General features: G+C 39.4%; 1 protein-coding gene across 1 annotated transcript in view; it reads left to right on the top strand.

Moving 5' to 3' along the window:
- Positions 1–1,320: 1,320 nt before the first annotated feature.
- The window catches only part of DNER (delta/notch like EGF repeat containing), a gene marked incomplete at both ends in the record, with an annotated part of 118,400 nt that continues 101,339 nt past the window's right edge, over positions 1,321–18,381 (top strand). Inside the window, one exon of the mRNA XM_084267208.1 lies at positions 1,321–1,575. Within this exon, the coding sequence (XP_084123334.1) occupies positions 1,321–1,575 (255 nt within the window). The remainder of the gene's footprint in view (positions 1,576–18,381) is intronic.

The raw sequence follows: 18,381 nt of genomic DNA, 5'->3' as shown, positions 1-18,381 counted from the left end.
ATTTTCTACGTTCCTGGATTTCACTGAGACAGGACATTGAAGATCAGTAAAGGAAGGAAGGTGATGAGCTGGTCTGGTACGTAAAGCTGGGCTGTTTTGTCTCAGCATGTGAAGGGCGCTGATGAACAAATAATGCTGGGGAACGTAACATTGAGGGGGAGATAGCTGTAAAAAGAGAAACAACTTCATTCGAGTTACATATAACCGAAACTATGCTTTATTGGTATCACCGCAGTGCCGCCAAGCTGTAGCGAACGCCAGACCCCACCGTTCTGGAAGGGAAGGGCGGCGGGGCTGAGCCAGGGCTGGCAGGCGGCAGAGGGAGCCGGCGGGGCAGCGCGCAGGCCGCTGCGGGAGGGAAACGGGGCCTTCGGCGTGGCGAGGAGCAGGCGCCGTTCCCCCAGCTGGCTGCGGGCAGCTTGGGCTGTGGTCGGGCCGCCAGAAACCGTGATGAGATGTCTCTTCGACCAGGATCACCACTTACTTATGCGCCTGTCTTCCTGTGCAGAGCGTGGATCTCAAAGATCCCCCCCAAGCCAGTAAAATACAAACCGAGTTTTGTAAATCAGCTGCAGATAATCTCCGCCGAGCAAACCCGCAGCTTTTTTTTCCAACTGCGTGAAGTAGTAAGATTAATTTTAGGCTTTTCACCTGTCTCTACGTTGCTTTAAAGGAACTCTAAAGTAATTGCCCTCAGGTTGCCCTCGTGAAGCAGCGCCCAAGCACCGAGAGAGCTGCCTCCTCCCGCAGGAGGAGCTCCTCTCCCGGAGCGCCGGGCAAACCCAGGGCAGGGCTGGCTCCCGGCGCGCCTGGAGCGCCGAGCGCTGTGGCATCGCCATTCACACCCGCCACGGGAACCGGGGGCCCGGGCCGAGCGGCAACGCCTCTCGGGCACTTCATCCCCTCTCAAACAAGCGTGTCCTCGTGCCCGCCCGGCTCTGCGCGGCCCGGCCGCCGCTCCCACTGCGGGGTAGGTGCTCTGCAGCCCTGCCTGCTCCGAGCAGAGCTCAGCTGGGGCTCGAGGGACGGAATGATGCCGGTGTCCCTGCCCTGGGAGCCCGCCGCCCGTCCCGCCGCACGCCCAGCCAGGATGCCCCGGGGCGCGGCCGCCCAGCGCCGGCCCGGCCGCGCTGCGGGCGGCTGCCCCCTACTGGGCGCGCCGAGGAGCGGCGGCAGGCTCGTCCCCGCCCAGTCCCCGCCCGCACGTTGCCCGGGGAACGGGGGTAGGGAGTAGCCGGGCGGTCGCTGCTTCCATCCCCTCCTTCCCTCCCCAGCGGTGCCTGCAGCGGAGCGGCACCCGCACCCGGACGCCTCGCCGCCATGCCCCGAGCCGCCCCGCTCTTCCTGCTGCTGCTCGCCCTGGCCCAACGCCGCTCTTGCCTTCCCGGGCCGGCCACCGCCGCGCCCCCCGGCCGGGACCCCTGTCTCAGCCAGCCCTGCCGCAACAACGGTACCTGCTCGCCGGTGCCGGCTCGGGGCCCCGCCGCGCCCCGCCGCCTCCAGATGCTCCTGCCCCAGTCTCCGGCCGCCTACACCTGCGCCTGCCCCCCAGGGGTCACTGGCCCTTCCTGTCAGGTAAGGGGAGCGCCGAGCGCGCCCTGCGCGCCCCCTCGGCCCCTCCAGGGGTGCCGCCGCCTCAGCGCCGACCTCCTGCTCTGCGTCCTTGTGCCCGTCCCTGTCCTTGGGTGTCTCCGCTCGGTTTGCGGCGGGCTCCCTCCTGTCCTCGGTCCGCCTCCCCTCACCCCGTCTGCGTTCGTCTCTGCCCGCCCTACTTCGCTCCGTACCGAGCCGTTCCGGTCCCTGCTTACCGACCGGCCCGTCCGCACCGGGAGGTGCCCAGCGGCGGCGGCGGCCGGTGCCCGTTCCGCGCGCGGCCCCTCCCTCGCGCGGCAGCCGTTGGTACAGTTAACGGCCGCTGCGGGCACCCGGAGCTGCGGGCGGCCTCGTCTCTCCCCCGGGGCTTTCCGAGGGGCCGGCAGCACTTCATGCCGGTGGAGGCGTAAAGCGGGTGCTGGTACTGCGGCGGAGCCGTGCCTCGAGCTGGCTCCCGGCGCCGGGGGAGAGCCGCTTCCCCCGGGCGTGAACCGGACTGGCGGCGTGTGAGGGGCTCGGTTAGAGGTGGATGAGGACGGGGCTGAGCTCAGACAGTGCCTTCCAGATTCGCCCCAGTAACGCACAGCCACTCCCCGCCATCCAGCCAGTCCTCGCAATTTATTTAGTTTCGACTTATTTTAAGGTGAAAAGGATGGTCCTTGGGAGCGGATGCTGTCTTGCGTTGAATACTAATCACTAAATCGTGTCTCCAGTGGTCCTTTTCAGAGGTTAGGTGTGCTCCTTCCCACGTTTCCCCTGCTTCTGGGTTTGATTCTGAATTCGGAAAGGTCAGGATGCACACACACAGTGGGGAGAACGAGCTAAAACATGGAGAGGCAGTAAGCGGCATCTTTCTAACTTGCTTGGTCATATTGGGATTTAATGAAATGATATCATGGAATTATTGTCATGTGAAGTCTTTGTCTCTAGTGTTCAGGAGGAAAATCATGCTCAGAAATTCAGGAAAAACTTAATCTTTGTTGCTTTCAGCAAAGGAAAAGCAGGTGCAGGGACAAAGAGGTTTGCTTCCAGCATATGTATATGAGGAGTTACTTGCTGTGACAGCACAGTACAAAAGGCTATGTGGATTTGCTACCATTTATTGCTGGTCTCTGTTACAAGTGCATTTGATAGAGAAGCAAATGAATTCATGTAAATTCAGTCTGCTTTTTCTTTCTTTTTTTCTTTTTTTTTGATGTTCCTTGGTCATGTAGTATCTGAACTGTGCTGTTGGATAGATGAAAGTGATAATCATACATTTGCTGAAAACGTGTAGGTAAGTGTAAGAGTCACTGTGAAGTAGCAGCGCTATGCACAGAGGTCCGCGCTTGCCTTGAAGTATCTCAGTTGATACAGTGTAACAATGAAAGTGAAAATATTTACACTAATGAGATTCTCTAAATTCAGGGAGATCAAAGTGGATTAAGAAGAGTTCTCTTTGGCTAATTTCAGCTCTTGTCATCCTAAGAGTTTACTGTGTTTCTATAACTACAAAGAGAGTGCTGCCTGTTTACTTCAGCTTATTGCTGCTAGACTTAAGTGTCCGAGCTCCCTGACTGAAAGATTAATGACCCTCTTAAAGACTTAGTAAAATGTAAGGCTTGCTGGCATCATACCGTTTGTGTTGTGCCTGGGAAGCTGGATTTAATTGTTTCTCTAATAAAAGAGAGAGGCAATATTTTCCTAGCAGTTATGCTTTTTATTAACTAATAAGAAGAGGTTCACACTGTTGTATATTTTGGCTTTTTTATTAAACACCGAGTAATGATCCTTGCAGGGGAAACTGACAAGCAAATGGATGCCACTTCTGGCTATCATGTCAGCAGTTGAAGTATGGATGCCAATTATTTATGAGAAATTAACATGGTTTTGAAATGTAATGTTAATTAACTAGAGAATAGGCAGAGGTTTTTTGGGGGGTGGTTTTTTTTTTTAGGGATAATATAACCACAATACCTCCATAGTTGAAGTTTGCTCATTTTATTAAAATGGGAAATAAATATTGTACAAATCCATTAATTTTTGTGTTGCTCTATTGTTCAGATGCCTAGCAGCTTAACATGCCTAATGGCTTAAACTTCTATAAAGAAAGGTAAAATGTCATGTTTTCTAATTCAAAGATAAAAATAACTGTAAGGAAGTTGAAATGACTGGAAGGATTTTTTTTCTCATGTGTTTTAAGGGTTATGAGAAAACTACGTGCTAAATCAGGGGATCATTGGGGTATATATATCTAGACTTACTGCTGCAGTTGTTGCATAGTTGGACTTGCAGAGAGGGATACCAAGAAATTTAACAGGAATTATCATACTTGAATGCACAGGTCATGGATGGTAAGTTTACATTTTTAAAATTTGCGATGGAGTTTTTACTTTCATGTTACTTGCAATCCTGAAGGCAACATTTTGCCGATTCTGCCTAGATGTGTTGAGAAGGGAGGAATTAAGTTCTAAATGTGCCTGCAAGTGTCTCACAATTGGACACGTAGAATGATTACTGTCAGTTAAAGTTGTTGATTGCCCACAAATTTTGTTATTGAAGTTTTTAATGTATCTGCTTTTGATGTACTTGATGGTGGAAAAGTGGCAAAGAATAAAACTGACATTATGTACATGTGAAGTAATTCTAAAAGTCCAGAACTTTCCTATCATCAGGTGATGTATTTAACTTGGACTTAAACCAATGCCACAGTCCTATGTTATAATTGCTTTAGTAACATTATTTATTTAGCAACAGAAATTACAGGTCCTCTTAGTATATCCACTCCATGAAATATGCATGTGTATATATCTCACATTGATTGCAGTTTGAATATACTTTGTTTTGCAAACTTCAAGTTTGTTTTGTTCTGGGTTGTTTGATTTCACATTGCAGGACACTGCTCTAATTTAACTCAATTTACTTTAGTAGTTCTGGATATTTTTCCCATTCTCTTTACCATATCTCTAGTTTGTGTAAAGAAGAAAATGAATTAATGTATTGAAGTATCTTAAACTTTAGTCTGAGCAAAGAAATCACATGTATTCCCAAGGAAATTGTGCTAAAATTATAGTGACTTTGACTGCCTTCTGCAGGAATTGGAAATTGGACTCAGTTCTTATCTTTACACTGAGAGAATGTGATTAAATAAATTAAAATGAACAGAGTGACATATATTAAAGTTCCCTAAGCTTTCTATTCCCTGGACTTATACTTTGAAAGGTGAACTTCAACCTTTATTTCTAACAACTAGTCTAATGACTACCCCATTATTTGTAATAAGTACAACTGTTTTTCTGAATCGGCAAAGTTGTATGTAAAAATTGTTTGGTGTTAGAAAGAATTTTGGAGCTATAAGGTACTAAATAGCAAATGAAAAATTTCATTATAGACTTCATCGTTTGCTTAAAAATGGAGAATCTGTCCTTAGTTAATTGCATGATGTTTATTTGGTTCCATGCTGGTGCTAATTTCATTAAAAGACTATTATGGGAGGAAGCTTCTATTTATTAATGTATTTTTAAATACTATCATACACGCTTAATTTGTTTTCATAGTTTCTCTTGGTTTTGTTTGGGTTTTTGTTGGGTTTTTTTTTTTCTTCTCATTGTTTTACTTTGGTGCTTTTAAACACACTTTTAGTTATTTTATAGATTGTGTCAATAATCAGAACTTGAAAGCAATTAGTGTCCAAGCATTCTATGAAACAGCATTCTGACTTTGAAGCATTTCTGTCCTATATAGTCTGATAGTGATGGCTGGATGCTCCACTTGCTTCTGAGAGTCATGTGGTAGCCACTGATGTAATAGCATTTTTGAGTTAGTGTTGCAATTACTATTTTTGTAGCAAAATTAGCTATTTGGTCTTGGGGAGGATGTGTTGTGTTTACTCTAATAGCTATCTTTCCACACTTGCAGCAGAAAAGGCTTAAAATGTTAATTGTGAACAGTGTCTTTAAAATGGTGTTTTAGAAAGGTGTAATCTGAGTCAAGGAAGGAAGTGATATTATAAAATAATAACAAAGATGGTCAGTAGATTATCTTTTAGATTTGTTCTTAGAATAATTGCATTCTCCACCCCAATTTTCTGCTTGATTATGTTTTTCTTCAGACTCTCATTTTTGCACTTTTGAATTATAGGTGAATTTATTCTTGTCTTTAATCATGATATTTGAATATTTGTGGACTGTAATGCAGTCATTCAGTTTTTTGTTCTGTGTCCCCTGCTTCTATTTCTTATCCTGTATTGGATTTTTGTTTCTTTGAATTTATTTCTGTTTTGGATAGATTTCTGATAATGTGCCGTTCAATGCTTAATGCATTACCAAACTGCTACACAAAGAAGAATTTTTGTCTCTCGACTGAGTAGTGGAATACTTCAGTCAGTATTAGTCGAGGGTTGAGTAAGTGGTACAAAATTTCGTTGGCCAAGTTATTTCAGGTTGTGCTGAACAGCGCTGTAGAAAAGGACATCCTTTAATCTAACAGCTAAATCACCTTCATGTGAATATCCTGATTAATTCTTCAAGTGATTCTTTTTTTCTGTTAAGTGCTGACATCCCTTCTGGAAGGTCTCTAATCCTTGAATTCACAGCGAGTTCTCTAGCATATTTTTTTCCCATTCTGAACTCATTAATGAAGGGTATATATTTACATTATGTGGTTATTGTGATGCAAGTGGTTTGTTATGTGACCATCTTTTCTGCTCTTTTATCTTTAATGAGGGTAAATTGTATAGTTAGCAGATGCCCTGGAGATTTCTTGTTTTATTTGCATGTAGTTGAGCTTGAGTTCTGAGGTACCATGTCATTTCCTGCTGACTACCTCTTCTAACTCTTGCAGTGCTTCAAAGTTGCAGCATTTAAATACTGGTGTTGATGCACGTACTGTGTGTGAGAAGAGACTGAAAGAGCTCAGTTTGGTTTTTGTGGAGAAGAGAAGGGTAAGGGGGAACTAAGTGCCATACTCAACTACCTCTCTAGACATAGAGAAGATGGAGCAAGACTTCTCTCAGATGTGGTCAGTGAAAGGACGAAAGGTGACACACGTGTTACAGTAGGTGTAGTTCCAGTTAAATCTAGGGAAAAAAATCCTCATAATGATGGTGGTCAAACACTGGAACAGGCACTTGGAACTATTGTTGGGATCTCCATCCTTGGAGATCTGGGGCTTGAGTGTCAAAGATCCCAAGGACCTTGGTCTAGAATTAGCCTGGACCTAAGCAGGGGGTGGACCAGAGAAGTCCTTCAGGACTCTTCCAGCCTAAACCATTCTGTGATTCTGTACTATGATTCCGCATATACACACACCTGTATATGTTATGTCTACGTCTCTTTCAATACCTTAAATGCTCTTGAAATACTCCCTTTAAATCTACTCAAATCAGTTCTTTTAAAATGCTATTCAAGTCATTACATGGTGCAAATTATTTGGTTCTGAAAAATTTCGATCATATGAACAAAAGTTTGTGTTGTTTTTATTGTGAAAAAAAATTGCAGAGAGTGGGGGAAGTAACAGTAATAGTAGAAGTTATGTTATCCTAAGATGCTTCAGTTTTTTCATGTGTCATCTTTCATTGCAGTTTATGCTCTTTGATCTGAGATGATTACTTTGCAATGATATCTGTTTAAAAACTGGTGGTGTTTTACTTTCCTTTGAAATAACTAACTTGATGTTGTCATTTGTGTCATGTAGCTCTGGCAATCCTCTTTAGTGCAGCAGGTTCCCAATGTACTAAAGAATACTTTATCTTGAATACAAGATAAGAAACAACATAATAAGGATGGGAATACAAATAAACAAGAATATTGCCTAAAAGACCAGAACTACATGACTTGATTCAGTATAATATATATTACAGAATGTAGAAATGCTCCCTGATTTTTTGAGTGGTCTCACAGGATCATCTACATACCACCCTTCTGAGATGTGCTTGCTTGAGATCAATAATTTCAGAGGTGGCATTTAGAAAGATTTCAGCTTGATCATGACACTTGAAATCTTTGAGGATGATGATGATGCAAGAAATTCCACTTTAACAGGCACGTGTGAGCCTGATGAAAATAGCATCCACTTAACCCTAAGGATTGGTTGGCGGGTTTTTTGGATGGAGATTTTGTGTGTGTGTGTTTGTGTATGTACTTCCTCTCATAGCTCACTCTGTTCTTGTTAAATATCAAGTCCCTCATTCCTAGTAACTCTTTTTCTTGGGCTGTGATACTGTTGTGTTCCAATGAAACCCACAGAGTAGTTGCATGGAAAATATAACTTTATTATTTTTATTCTCTTTCAACTTAATTGAATTTCCCTGTTTTATTTTTTCCCTTTTAAAACTGAGTTATTCCATTCTTCCCTCTATATGCATGTAGTGAATATTGTTTTTATTTTTGGAATGTCCTATCTGAGCTGAATAGATTAAGCTAATAACAATATTCCTGTTGGCTGCTGGTTAATCTAAATATAGCTTGTTTTTACCATGCTAAATCCCCTTTTTATGTATGCTGAGAAGTTACCTGTTCTTTTAACAACTGCATTAGCAGGAAGGCTTCAGTAATATCCATAACTTATTTATTTTTTTAAAAAAAACCCCTTCTGGTTGATACAGGTGAACTGAGCTTTTACTTAGAGCTGTTTGGTTGTGGTGCAGTGATCCCAAGATGCAGGCGATCATATTCAAAGTGCATCCATGCCAACTGAAAGCCCTGTGTTTGGGAAAGGAAGTTTAATTTAATTTAAAATCTCTTAGTGATATTTAGGTCAAAAATCTGAAGGAAAAAAAAAGTTTAGTATATGCATTTGACATTGTAAAGTATAATTTTTTAAGAGTCTTTAATGAATTCTCACTTTTTTAAGAAAAAAAAAGTTCAACTTTTTGTTTCTTTATGATTTTGCCAATTTGTATTTTATAGGAATAGTTTAGACACTGAAATAAATGTCCCCGGAGAAAAACTTCTCACACGTTGATCTGACCTACACAAAATGTAAATTCTAATTGCATTTTAGGAAAAAGATCTTAAGCTGCAATACAACTGCTGCGATTTCCTGCAGTTTTGTAGCAGTGGAAATGCACATCAAGGTATAAGTTGAGAAAAATAAGGAGCTTTTTTATCAAGCAAACAATTTGTTCTATTGGCAATAGAACAAATGTAATTCTTACAAAGAAGTCCTCTTGCATTCAAAAGCTGATTTTTATGCCAAATATGTAATTTGAGTTCAGCAATAGGTATCACTGCCCTGCATTATTTTTCTTGGTTTTTCTTGTGGGTTTTTTACAATGATGCAGACCATAGTAAGTGTAACAATTATGCTGTATTATTTAGTATTATATTCTGTTGTAAACCTGAAAAAATAGCTGTAAACTCTGTAGAGAAAGGCCTGAAAATGATACATTGTGATTAGGAATGGGAATATCAGGGTTTGGTGCTTTGCATTCTCACTGCCTTGCTGAGTCATGCTGGGCAAAACTCATACCACCTTCTTACTTGGATTTCTTCTCTATAAACTCAAGATAATTCTGGATGTTCAAAAGGTTAATTTGTGAATGCACATGAAGGCTTTAAGAATGTTGAGCTAAAAGCACTTCATAAAGAAGCATCTTACTGAAATGACAGATTCTGAATTACAGGTTAGTGGCCTATCAGAATATATTTAAATTGTAAGGAAAAAAAGCCTTCTTATTAGAAACCAATTCAACCATTTAGACTACTTCTTTGTCTGGCAGATGTTCAGGCTACCAGTCTACGGGTTAATTTAGTTCTGTAATGTTCTTTGCTACTGGAAACAGGGGCAATAGATCAATATTTCAAAGAGTTTTGTAGCAAAGGTGTTTGTGGACAGGATTCTCTTGAATAAAGTAAGAACAGGATTCAATTTGGCTGTGGAAGTAGGGTTGTTATACTGAGATAAGGTCACTGCATGTTAATGATTTTGGAAACTGTTGTACTTCATGTATTAGTTACAACAACAACCGTATTGTCAGTTTGAGAAGACTTTTGGGTATCTTCAGGAACAGTATCTGTAAAAAGAGTAACAAGATATGATTCCTTTTACGTAAGCCTCATTTTCAGTCTAGGTTGCCCTTATGTGGTCCTTTGCACTGGACCTAATAAAGCTGAAGCTTTTTGGCAAATGCACAAGAGAGAGAATCATTTCAGCTAGTGCTACACATTCTAAATAAACTGTGATTACCTAGGAGGAAGACCTGCATGTTCTTGTGGTGTTATGTTGAATAATCCTCACTGAACCCAAGTGCTAAAAATGCAAATAGTTCAAAGATGTGCAGATAGTGGCACAAGAGAACAGAAGCTGTTTTAGAATGCTCGACCTTTCTATGAATGAATGGTACTTAATTCTCTGAAATCAGGTTCAAGTAACTCTCCTTACAAGGGTGAGAGGGCAGAAATAGGTATGATCCACAGAAAGGGCAGCAGAAGTGATTAATATGTGTGGAAAAATTTGAATAACCTGGGAGAAAAAACCTGGTCTTTTCAATACAGAGACAAATAAGAAGAGTGGTAAGAAGGTAATCTTGGGACAAGGACAATGCTTTAAAAAAAAGAACAGGAATGAGACAGTTAAATTATTCGGGTCATCAGTTAGTCATCAACTAATGTGGCTAAGGAAAAAATATATATAATATATATTATATATATATATATATATATATAATTAATTATATATATATATAATTAATATATAATTAATTATATATATATAATTTTCCAGACTTGCTATGTTACTGTGATCTCCCTTTGAGTATTTGGTAGTGGCATTTGTCAATAAGGACAGTAAATATCACCAGGAACTATATGGTAATTCTACATTTCTTATTCAACCTTAATGATTTCTGTTTTAAATTCAGCAATTCTTTGAAAAAATCATGCAAATTTTATTTGTATTTTTATTTTAAACATTTTAAAAGAGGTATAGTTTCTTCTGTTGAAGAAACTGGGCAAATTATTAAATAACCTTTTATCGCAATCAAATTAATGAATGAATCTGAGTAATGGCAAACTAAAATATATGGCTGAGGTCTCATACAGATGAGTATAACTTTCAGACAACTATAACTGAACATTACTATATAGAAAGAGGTAAAGGTGGTCATGTAGAAGTCTAATAACTTACAAGCTAAGTCCCTTTTGTGTTGAGAGTCATAAATCTGCTGTCTGGTTGCAAGAGAGTTGTTTTCTGGCATTTATTGCCCCTGTGGAACACCAAGGTTGTGTTCTTCTACATGGCGATCTGAGAAAGTTTCCCCTTTGCGTATGCCTTTGAATTTCAGTGAGTCGTTACATGAGGTAGCTCACTGATATAGGTGGAGCTGTAAGACTAGATACTTGTTTAATTCTTTTTAAGCCTACAGCATGCTGTGTGATGATGGTTTAATGTGACAACTTAAGAAAATGGTGTTGAGTCCCCTGGGAAATTAATATGTTTAATTGAAGGAAGGACAAATTGCCTTAATTTACATAGCTGTAATAGGACTCTAATGTTAAAATTTGGCTAAAGATTACCTCTTACAAGTAATGGAAAGGTACTGGGTTGATGTTACAGAAATTCTTGATAATCTTTCTGAAGGGTGTATAGAGCATGCCTTGTATAGAGTATGCTAAAAATGTGGAGCATCTTCTTTAAAGGGCTGCTGGAGACTCCACTATGACATCTCTTAAAGGTGAAGTAAAATCGCAGCCATTTCTTTGTCTACAAAAATAGTAAATGTAAGTTTAGAACAATTTTTTTTTCAGCAACCATTTTAGCCTGGGTTTCTTGGTGCTCCTGAAATGAGAAAATGAGGAAATTCTCTAAGGTGAATGAATGCAGAAGCAAGGTCAGCTCTGCCATTTGCTTCCAAAATGTCTTTCTCCCCAGTTAAACAGCCTCCTTTGCAACGAATTTTAACTCTTTATGAATATGAGTGAGAGACAATGGTTGCAGTGGTTCTGCCTCTTCACAAAGACTTGCTGAAGAACCATGTCAGAGGTATGCCCTCTGATTAGCAGGTTTTGCTAGCAGTAGCATGTATCAAACCAGAGTACTGGCCAAAACCTGCCTGTATTTGATTTAGGAATATGGATGATTTTCTGTTAGCATTAGATATTAGTGAGTAATTTAACCATATTTTATGTTTATATGAGATAATTTGAAGGATAATCTGGAATGACACCTGTGCTAGCAAACCTTATTGTATAACTGACATATAGCAAACACAAGTGTAACGTCTTAGGTGATTTCTAAATGATGTATGACAGAATGATAGGGGTTGGAAGGGACCTCTGGAAATTTAGTTAAACCCTCTGTGGTTTTCACTTTGTAGTCAGTAATGCAGCAGCTTCTGACTTTGAATTTCTAGTCCTGGGGAAGTTATCTTTTTCAAAATACACTTACATTCAATTCTATTCTGCATTCTCTGATTTTCTAAGCTGCTTACCTAGGGTGTCCAAGAAGACCCCACTTGGAGGTCCTTTACTGTAAGCAGCTGTTGAGTCATGAGAATTGCTGGCTGGTAGAAGCTCTTCCAAGGCCCTTGACACTAAGCAGGGAGTTCTGTGAAGCTGAGAAGTTTTGAGAGCTTCAAGTCACCCTGGCAGTCTTAAGGCTTTTAAATTATCCTCTGTGAGAGCAGGGCTGCAGCTCAGGGCTTCAAGGTTCTGTGTTCCCAGGTCCTCGAGCAGAGCACTAGTGCTGCAGTAGAGAGGGTAGTTTCACCAGAAAGCTTCCATCAGAAACATGTCTGAGATTTCGCCACCTCTGATCAGAGGTGCTAGTGCAAAACTCTTCAAGGAATTGTCAATTCCTAATAATCCCCATGTTCAGTTAGAAGTTTGTATCAACTATAAGAAGTGTTGTATACTGGTGTCAAATAGGAAAAGTTCTCAAGTATGTAATTGTGTATTGATTTAGATGTTGACATTGCCATTGTCTAATGCTGAAGGTAATTATGCAACTTTAAGTATCAGTTCTTAATCTGCACAGGTTATTTTTCCACTGTTTTTTAAAAATAACGTAGATGAGATTCTCAGTTTTTCAAGGGAATTATAAAGGTGATAGTTCTATTTTGGAAAACTTTAATATATGAATGCATAAAAGCAAAACTGCAAGGATGTGGCTGTGAATTTGCTACCTATGTTATGTGCGTGCTATAGATGCTGTTAGTGTTAATGCTATACCAAATAAAGTTGGAATGAGATTGGTTTATGTGTCTTTACTGTGGGGCACATCGATGGATCTATGTGCATGTAGGTATACATTTAAGGTAGCTGATACTCTGCAAGCTAATCTGCTGTTTCATTCTGTAGTAACTTGCCTATTTGTTTATGGAAATAAACACAATGAAACTAATTCCCAGGATCTAAAACTGTTGCCAGTTGGAATTGGGATGAACAACAAATCATCTTTTTGATAGAGCTGAGATTCTATAGGTTTTGTATATTCTTTATAACCTTTTTCTATATACTCTCTATATCCAAAGCACCTTAATTTTTCATTGCACTAAATTCTTTCTTGTCATATAAATCTTAAGATACCTTAATCCAGTTGGTTTTCAGTTACAGACCTTCCCTCTTTCATTTTTTCTTTTTTTTTTCTTTTTTTTTTTGGTCTTCCCAGTGTATTAACAAAAAATGTCGTAAAGGAAAGATGCTGATAGATTCCTTTCTAAAGGCAACAGTGCCGAGCCCAGAGGAAAAATGCTGATGCAGGGATGTTTCAGTGCAGAAACTGACTTGGTGATAGTCATTGTGTTGTGGGATGAGTAGAATAATAAGTCATTCATAGTCTCTTTAGATGTGAGATGAAGATTATAGAATATGATGCTGTGTGCTAGAATTTCTTACGCTATGAAAGGCAGCATCAGGGAAAAAAAAAGGACAGAAATGAAACTTTATGGGTTGAAAATTAAGTCTGTATAGTAGATAAACTGAAATATTTGCCATAGGTATTCATAACAGAATGAGGAAACCAATACATTCAAATTTAACCACCAACCACTTGTGTCTGTGTTCTGGAATTTGGCAGCAACTTTGATTTGCTCAGAGTATATTTTGTACATTAAGGGAAGTGTGCACTGCTGTTTGCTAGTTTGGAAAGGAAGAATTGGGCTGGGGTCTTAGTTTGTCATCCACATCTACAGTTCTGCTGGTCCTGAACCACAGAGCTGCCTGTACCTTCTACGTTTGTGGTGTTTGGAACAGTTTTGAAGATACTGGTTAGATGAGTAAATAGATACAAGTGACCATTAGAAGGCAATCTGCTTGAGATAGTTTCTATGTATGTTTTTCTGGTTTTCTTCTACCCTTGTAAGAATAACATCTGTTCAATTCCCAGTTCATTCGATGCTTAAGCATCTGTTCAATGCCTAAGATATTTTTTTTCACCGTAGTTGCAGGAATGTAATTTCTGTAGCTTCTGTTGCTGTCTTTTAACTCTGAGTTGCGTAAATAAAGTTAACTTCTAAAAATAGTTTTTATTTTCTTTTTTAGATAGAAGGGATTCAGATGCTGCAAAAAACGCCTGATAGTTTGTTTCTTTCCTTGAATTGCATTTCAGTGGCATGGTGGGATTTTTGTTTCAATACTGACAGTTTTTTAGGTAAAAGTAAAATGATAGTTGGCTAGACTTTTCTGTGATTCAGCCAGAAGACTGCATAATGTATCTTACAAAATTCAACTATTGGTCTTTTTTACCTGCCTGTACTCCAGGTCCAAATAAAGGCATTAATGATGTTGCATGGTGTCCCAGGTGTCTTTCTCACTCTCATGGGTACAAAAGGACTATGAATTTCTGTATTGCTATTGTATGTGGTGCACCATTGTTCAAGTGGATTCAGCAACTCAAATTATTACAGTTGCCTGTATGGATTTCTAAATTTTATTTCCTTTTAAGACAGCATTGTTCTATAATACAGACATGGTTAAACATCTGCCAAAGGACTTCATGGGAACAGAAATAGTAAGAAGTAATTTTTACAGCCAGGTATGAATTGGAATATAAAAGCAGCAGATGGATTAGAGAAAAAAATGTTAATTTTTATTGTTGATGGCTTTCCAAATATAATAATGATTTTTTTTTCTTCCTTTAGTGAATGTGACTTGCATTTCCATAGTGAATGCTAAAGAACTAACTAGAGTCCAGTCAAATTTCATTTATTCCTATTAGACAAATCATTTAATTTTCATACGTAAAATTCTTGCTCAGCAGCAGTAATTACAGCAGTGACTTAACAGTATTAGAAGTATTTTCCAGCTTTTCTGTTCTGAAGAATTTAGTAGAACTTGTTAAGCAATTGATAAATTTATTAGATTTCCCTATCTTTGACTCCCTTCCTAGCCGTGTCCGATTTTCAGAATGAGGTTTACACCTTTATCTTCTGTGAATCTTTTTTCCATTTTGGCCAATAATTAATGTATAAGTTACATACCTTTTTGGCAAGGTCATAGTGCATAGTCATCTGTATCAACAGAGAATGGGAGTGGACTGCATCTATTCTTATTCCAGATAAAATAATATTTCTTCCAGAAAGTAAGTTGTTTCTCTAAAATTCCTTTCTGTGAAATATGCTGGGGTTCAGGATTAAGTGTTCTTTACTGCCAATATATTTTTTTTTATTTATCAGATTGACTTTCTGAGGGACTAAGGCCCTTAATGAGTTTTTCCAGATGTGATTGCAGCTTGGTAATTGTTCTACTATTCCTGTTTTCTTCTGGAAAAGTAGATGGCTCTTATCTCCAAATTAGCCAAGGAGGATGGCTCATACAGGAAAGTATGAACTGTACATGCAAATCCCATGAAGCACAGAGACATCACTGTGAACAAATTTGTTTTCAATATTTTACTCTTCAGGTAAAAATGCTTTGTGGAAAATCAGATGACAGAAGTACTGTGCATCTCCTACTAGAAATGCAATTCATCTTCTTGCTACGTTTTAACTAATTACACCATTATAGCAACTTCCTCCTCTTTCTATACTTGAGTTACCTCAGTGCACCTTGGCAGTGTAAGAAAAAGCTGAGGTTCAATCTTTGTATAGTTTTCCAGAATAGATTTTGAATACTCTATTGTTGAAAATGTGTAACTAACTTCTTCCTAGTGACATTTCAAATAATTATTTACAGCGATGGGTTCGAGCTTAACAGTTGTACTAGATTTCCATCATTAATGTGTATATATAAACACAGTAAAAATGGTGAGCCAACTGTGGGTAGTGGTACTACTGAAATTCTTAAAGAATTCTTACTTTTCATTAACAATCAGTTATGCTCCCATTTTCCAGGTGCTCTGAAATGACTTGATTTCAGCCGTGCTGCTCAGAGGCCTTTCTCTGGAACTTTGAGTCATTTGCTGTGCTGTATAGATGTGGTAACCACAGTTTGCCTTAGGTACCCTTGTCTTTTATGCTTTCACTGTGCATTGCTATAGGGTGAGGTCTACTTCTATATCTGTGCGAAGATAGAACATTTGATATGATTCAAGGTGAAGGAATGAAGAAAAAATAAGTCTTTTGTGTGAATATTTCAATTCATAATTAGTTTTTTTCCATTGCTTTCTGCTGATTTTGGATTGGATCAATATTCTGTAATAGTGATCAATACCTGCAAGATCAAATTATCAGTCAATCAGTTCTGGCTACAAATAATTAATGGATGTAGAAAAAAATCTTGCCCCCACCCTGCATTTTCTTCCTTGTCTCCTGCCTGGTCTCTTAACATTGTCTTTTTGATCTAAAGGTAACTTGGTATTGCAAGGCTTGGTTTATAATCTGCCCCTAGAAAGTATCTCAACATTTTCTTCAACATGAACTTTCTGTATCTCTATAGTGGTGGAAGAAGAAAATATCCACACTTAACTCTGCATAATCTCTTGATATTATGAGAAAAATGTAGATCTTCAGACCACAAAATGGTTTCTGTAATTTTCATTTCAAATATAGTACAAACTTTCTCATACCATCTAACAATATGGTGACCTTTTAGAGCTAATAGAGATGTTTTTAAGAGCCGATAAGTACTGTAGTTTTTCCCCTGCTGATACTATTTTACATTTTTATAGTCCATTTCAGATTTATTGCAGATTTTTTTTTTTGCATAAGATCTAGAAATCTGGTGAATTTTGGTCCTGTACTTAGTTGTGGCAAAGTCATAAGTTGGTTCCCCTTTTATTTTACTTTCCCTAGTTTACCTTGTCACAGGATGCTATTCCAGTAAATTATTTTCTTAATTTCTGTGGAGGAGTTCTGCATTGCTGGAAATGTTTGCTTGTGTAGACTGTAAACATTTAGAATGCTCAGTAATGGTTAAAACTCTTATCATAATGAAACATTTTCCCTCTATAGAAATGTGCCCACCAAATACACATTTAATGTTTTATTTTATTGCAAGTTTTTATTTGTGCACTTTTGACAACACAAAGAGTTGTCTGTCTTCTACAGGTTAATTCATTCAACCTCCTCCTTTCCTTGCATGTGTTTTGGGGCAAGGAAGTGTGTGCAGAAGGGCTGAAATTGCAGTGTCAGTTTGATATTTGGAGAAAATCTGTTTTCTCCTGGTAGTCACTTTCCATTATCTTTATTACTGGGGAAATAGCATACTCCACATGGAAGAAAACTCCAGGGTACTGATGAGGATCATGTGGAGTCACCTACATTTGTCTATGTAGAGCTGAGCTTTATTTAGAATGGCTAATGCTGATCAGGAGCTAACAAAGCTCCTGACTCCCTGCCAGCTCCATGCACAATTACTCTGGTCCCTGGAGCGCGGTGCTGAGGCACTGCAGCTGACTAGTAATGCAGCATCATGCCAGAATTAACCCTGCTGAGCCAGCTCCAATGTTTTCCCCATCTGTAGTGTGCTTATTTTCCACCCTGAAAAATCTGCTAACAACTGAAAGTTGAATGTAGTCATCAAATTGTTCACATGAAATTCCTCTTATTTTGAGTGAATATGAACCAGTTCTAATTTTGTGTCCTATGAGATTTCACAGAATGCTCTCTACTAATTACAGCAACCTACAGATGCAGAAATCTTTCCACTTCTTACTCCCTGGCTGCCAGGTCAGCTCACTACTACAAAGTCTGACACACATCCAGATTTCTCCCAGCTGATTGCCTACAAATTACAAGAGTCAATATTTGAATGTCAGCAAATCACCTTTTCTGGGCTTGGCTGAAGTAAAAATATGCTTCTTGGGACCTGGAGTTTATAGATAGCAAATGGAATTTTTAGAAGTAAGAATCCATGTTTGGTTCTGTTTCTCCTTGCCCCCCTGGATCCCATGCCATCACTGACTTCTGTAACTTGGTCTGTTCACAACATGAGCCTTCTCCAGCAGACTTGACTTACAGATCACGTGTGTCATCTGGAAAGAAGTCAGTCTTGGTCTATGGCTGCTCTAACAGCTTCACTGTTGCTAGATCACAGAGATAATGTTTATGGAAAAGGTAGAACTTGTTCAATTCTCCATTCCTCTGCAATTCAACTTCCTTCAGGTATCTGAATAGTTGCAGTGTTTTGAAACAAGTATTTTGAATAAGCCGTGAAAGCCATAATCTAGATTCACAAAGTACCGTAACATTTTTTTATTAATTAACAAACTAGAAAAGCCTCACAATTTTTAAATAAAACATGCAAAATTTAGGAATTGAACTCTGTGTACGTGATATGTATCTAATCAGAAAAATAATTTTGTATAGATGTAATGGGTCTGCCTTGATAACAAAAAGGTTTTGAACTTGTTTTGTTTACCTTGAATCAAAATAAAACTCTGTTCCTTAGAAATTCTGAAAAATCTTATTCCTTCAATAGACATAATATTTTT

This window comes from Gallinula chloropus (assembly GCF_964237585.1).
Source record: "Gallinula chloropus genome assembly, chromosome: 8".
NCBI lineage: Eukaryota > Metazoa > Chordata > Aves > Gruiformes > Rallidae > Gallinula > Gallinula chloropus.
This window is presented reverse-complemented; position numbering and strand designations above follow the sequence as displayed.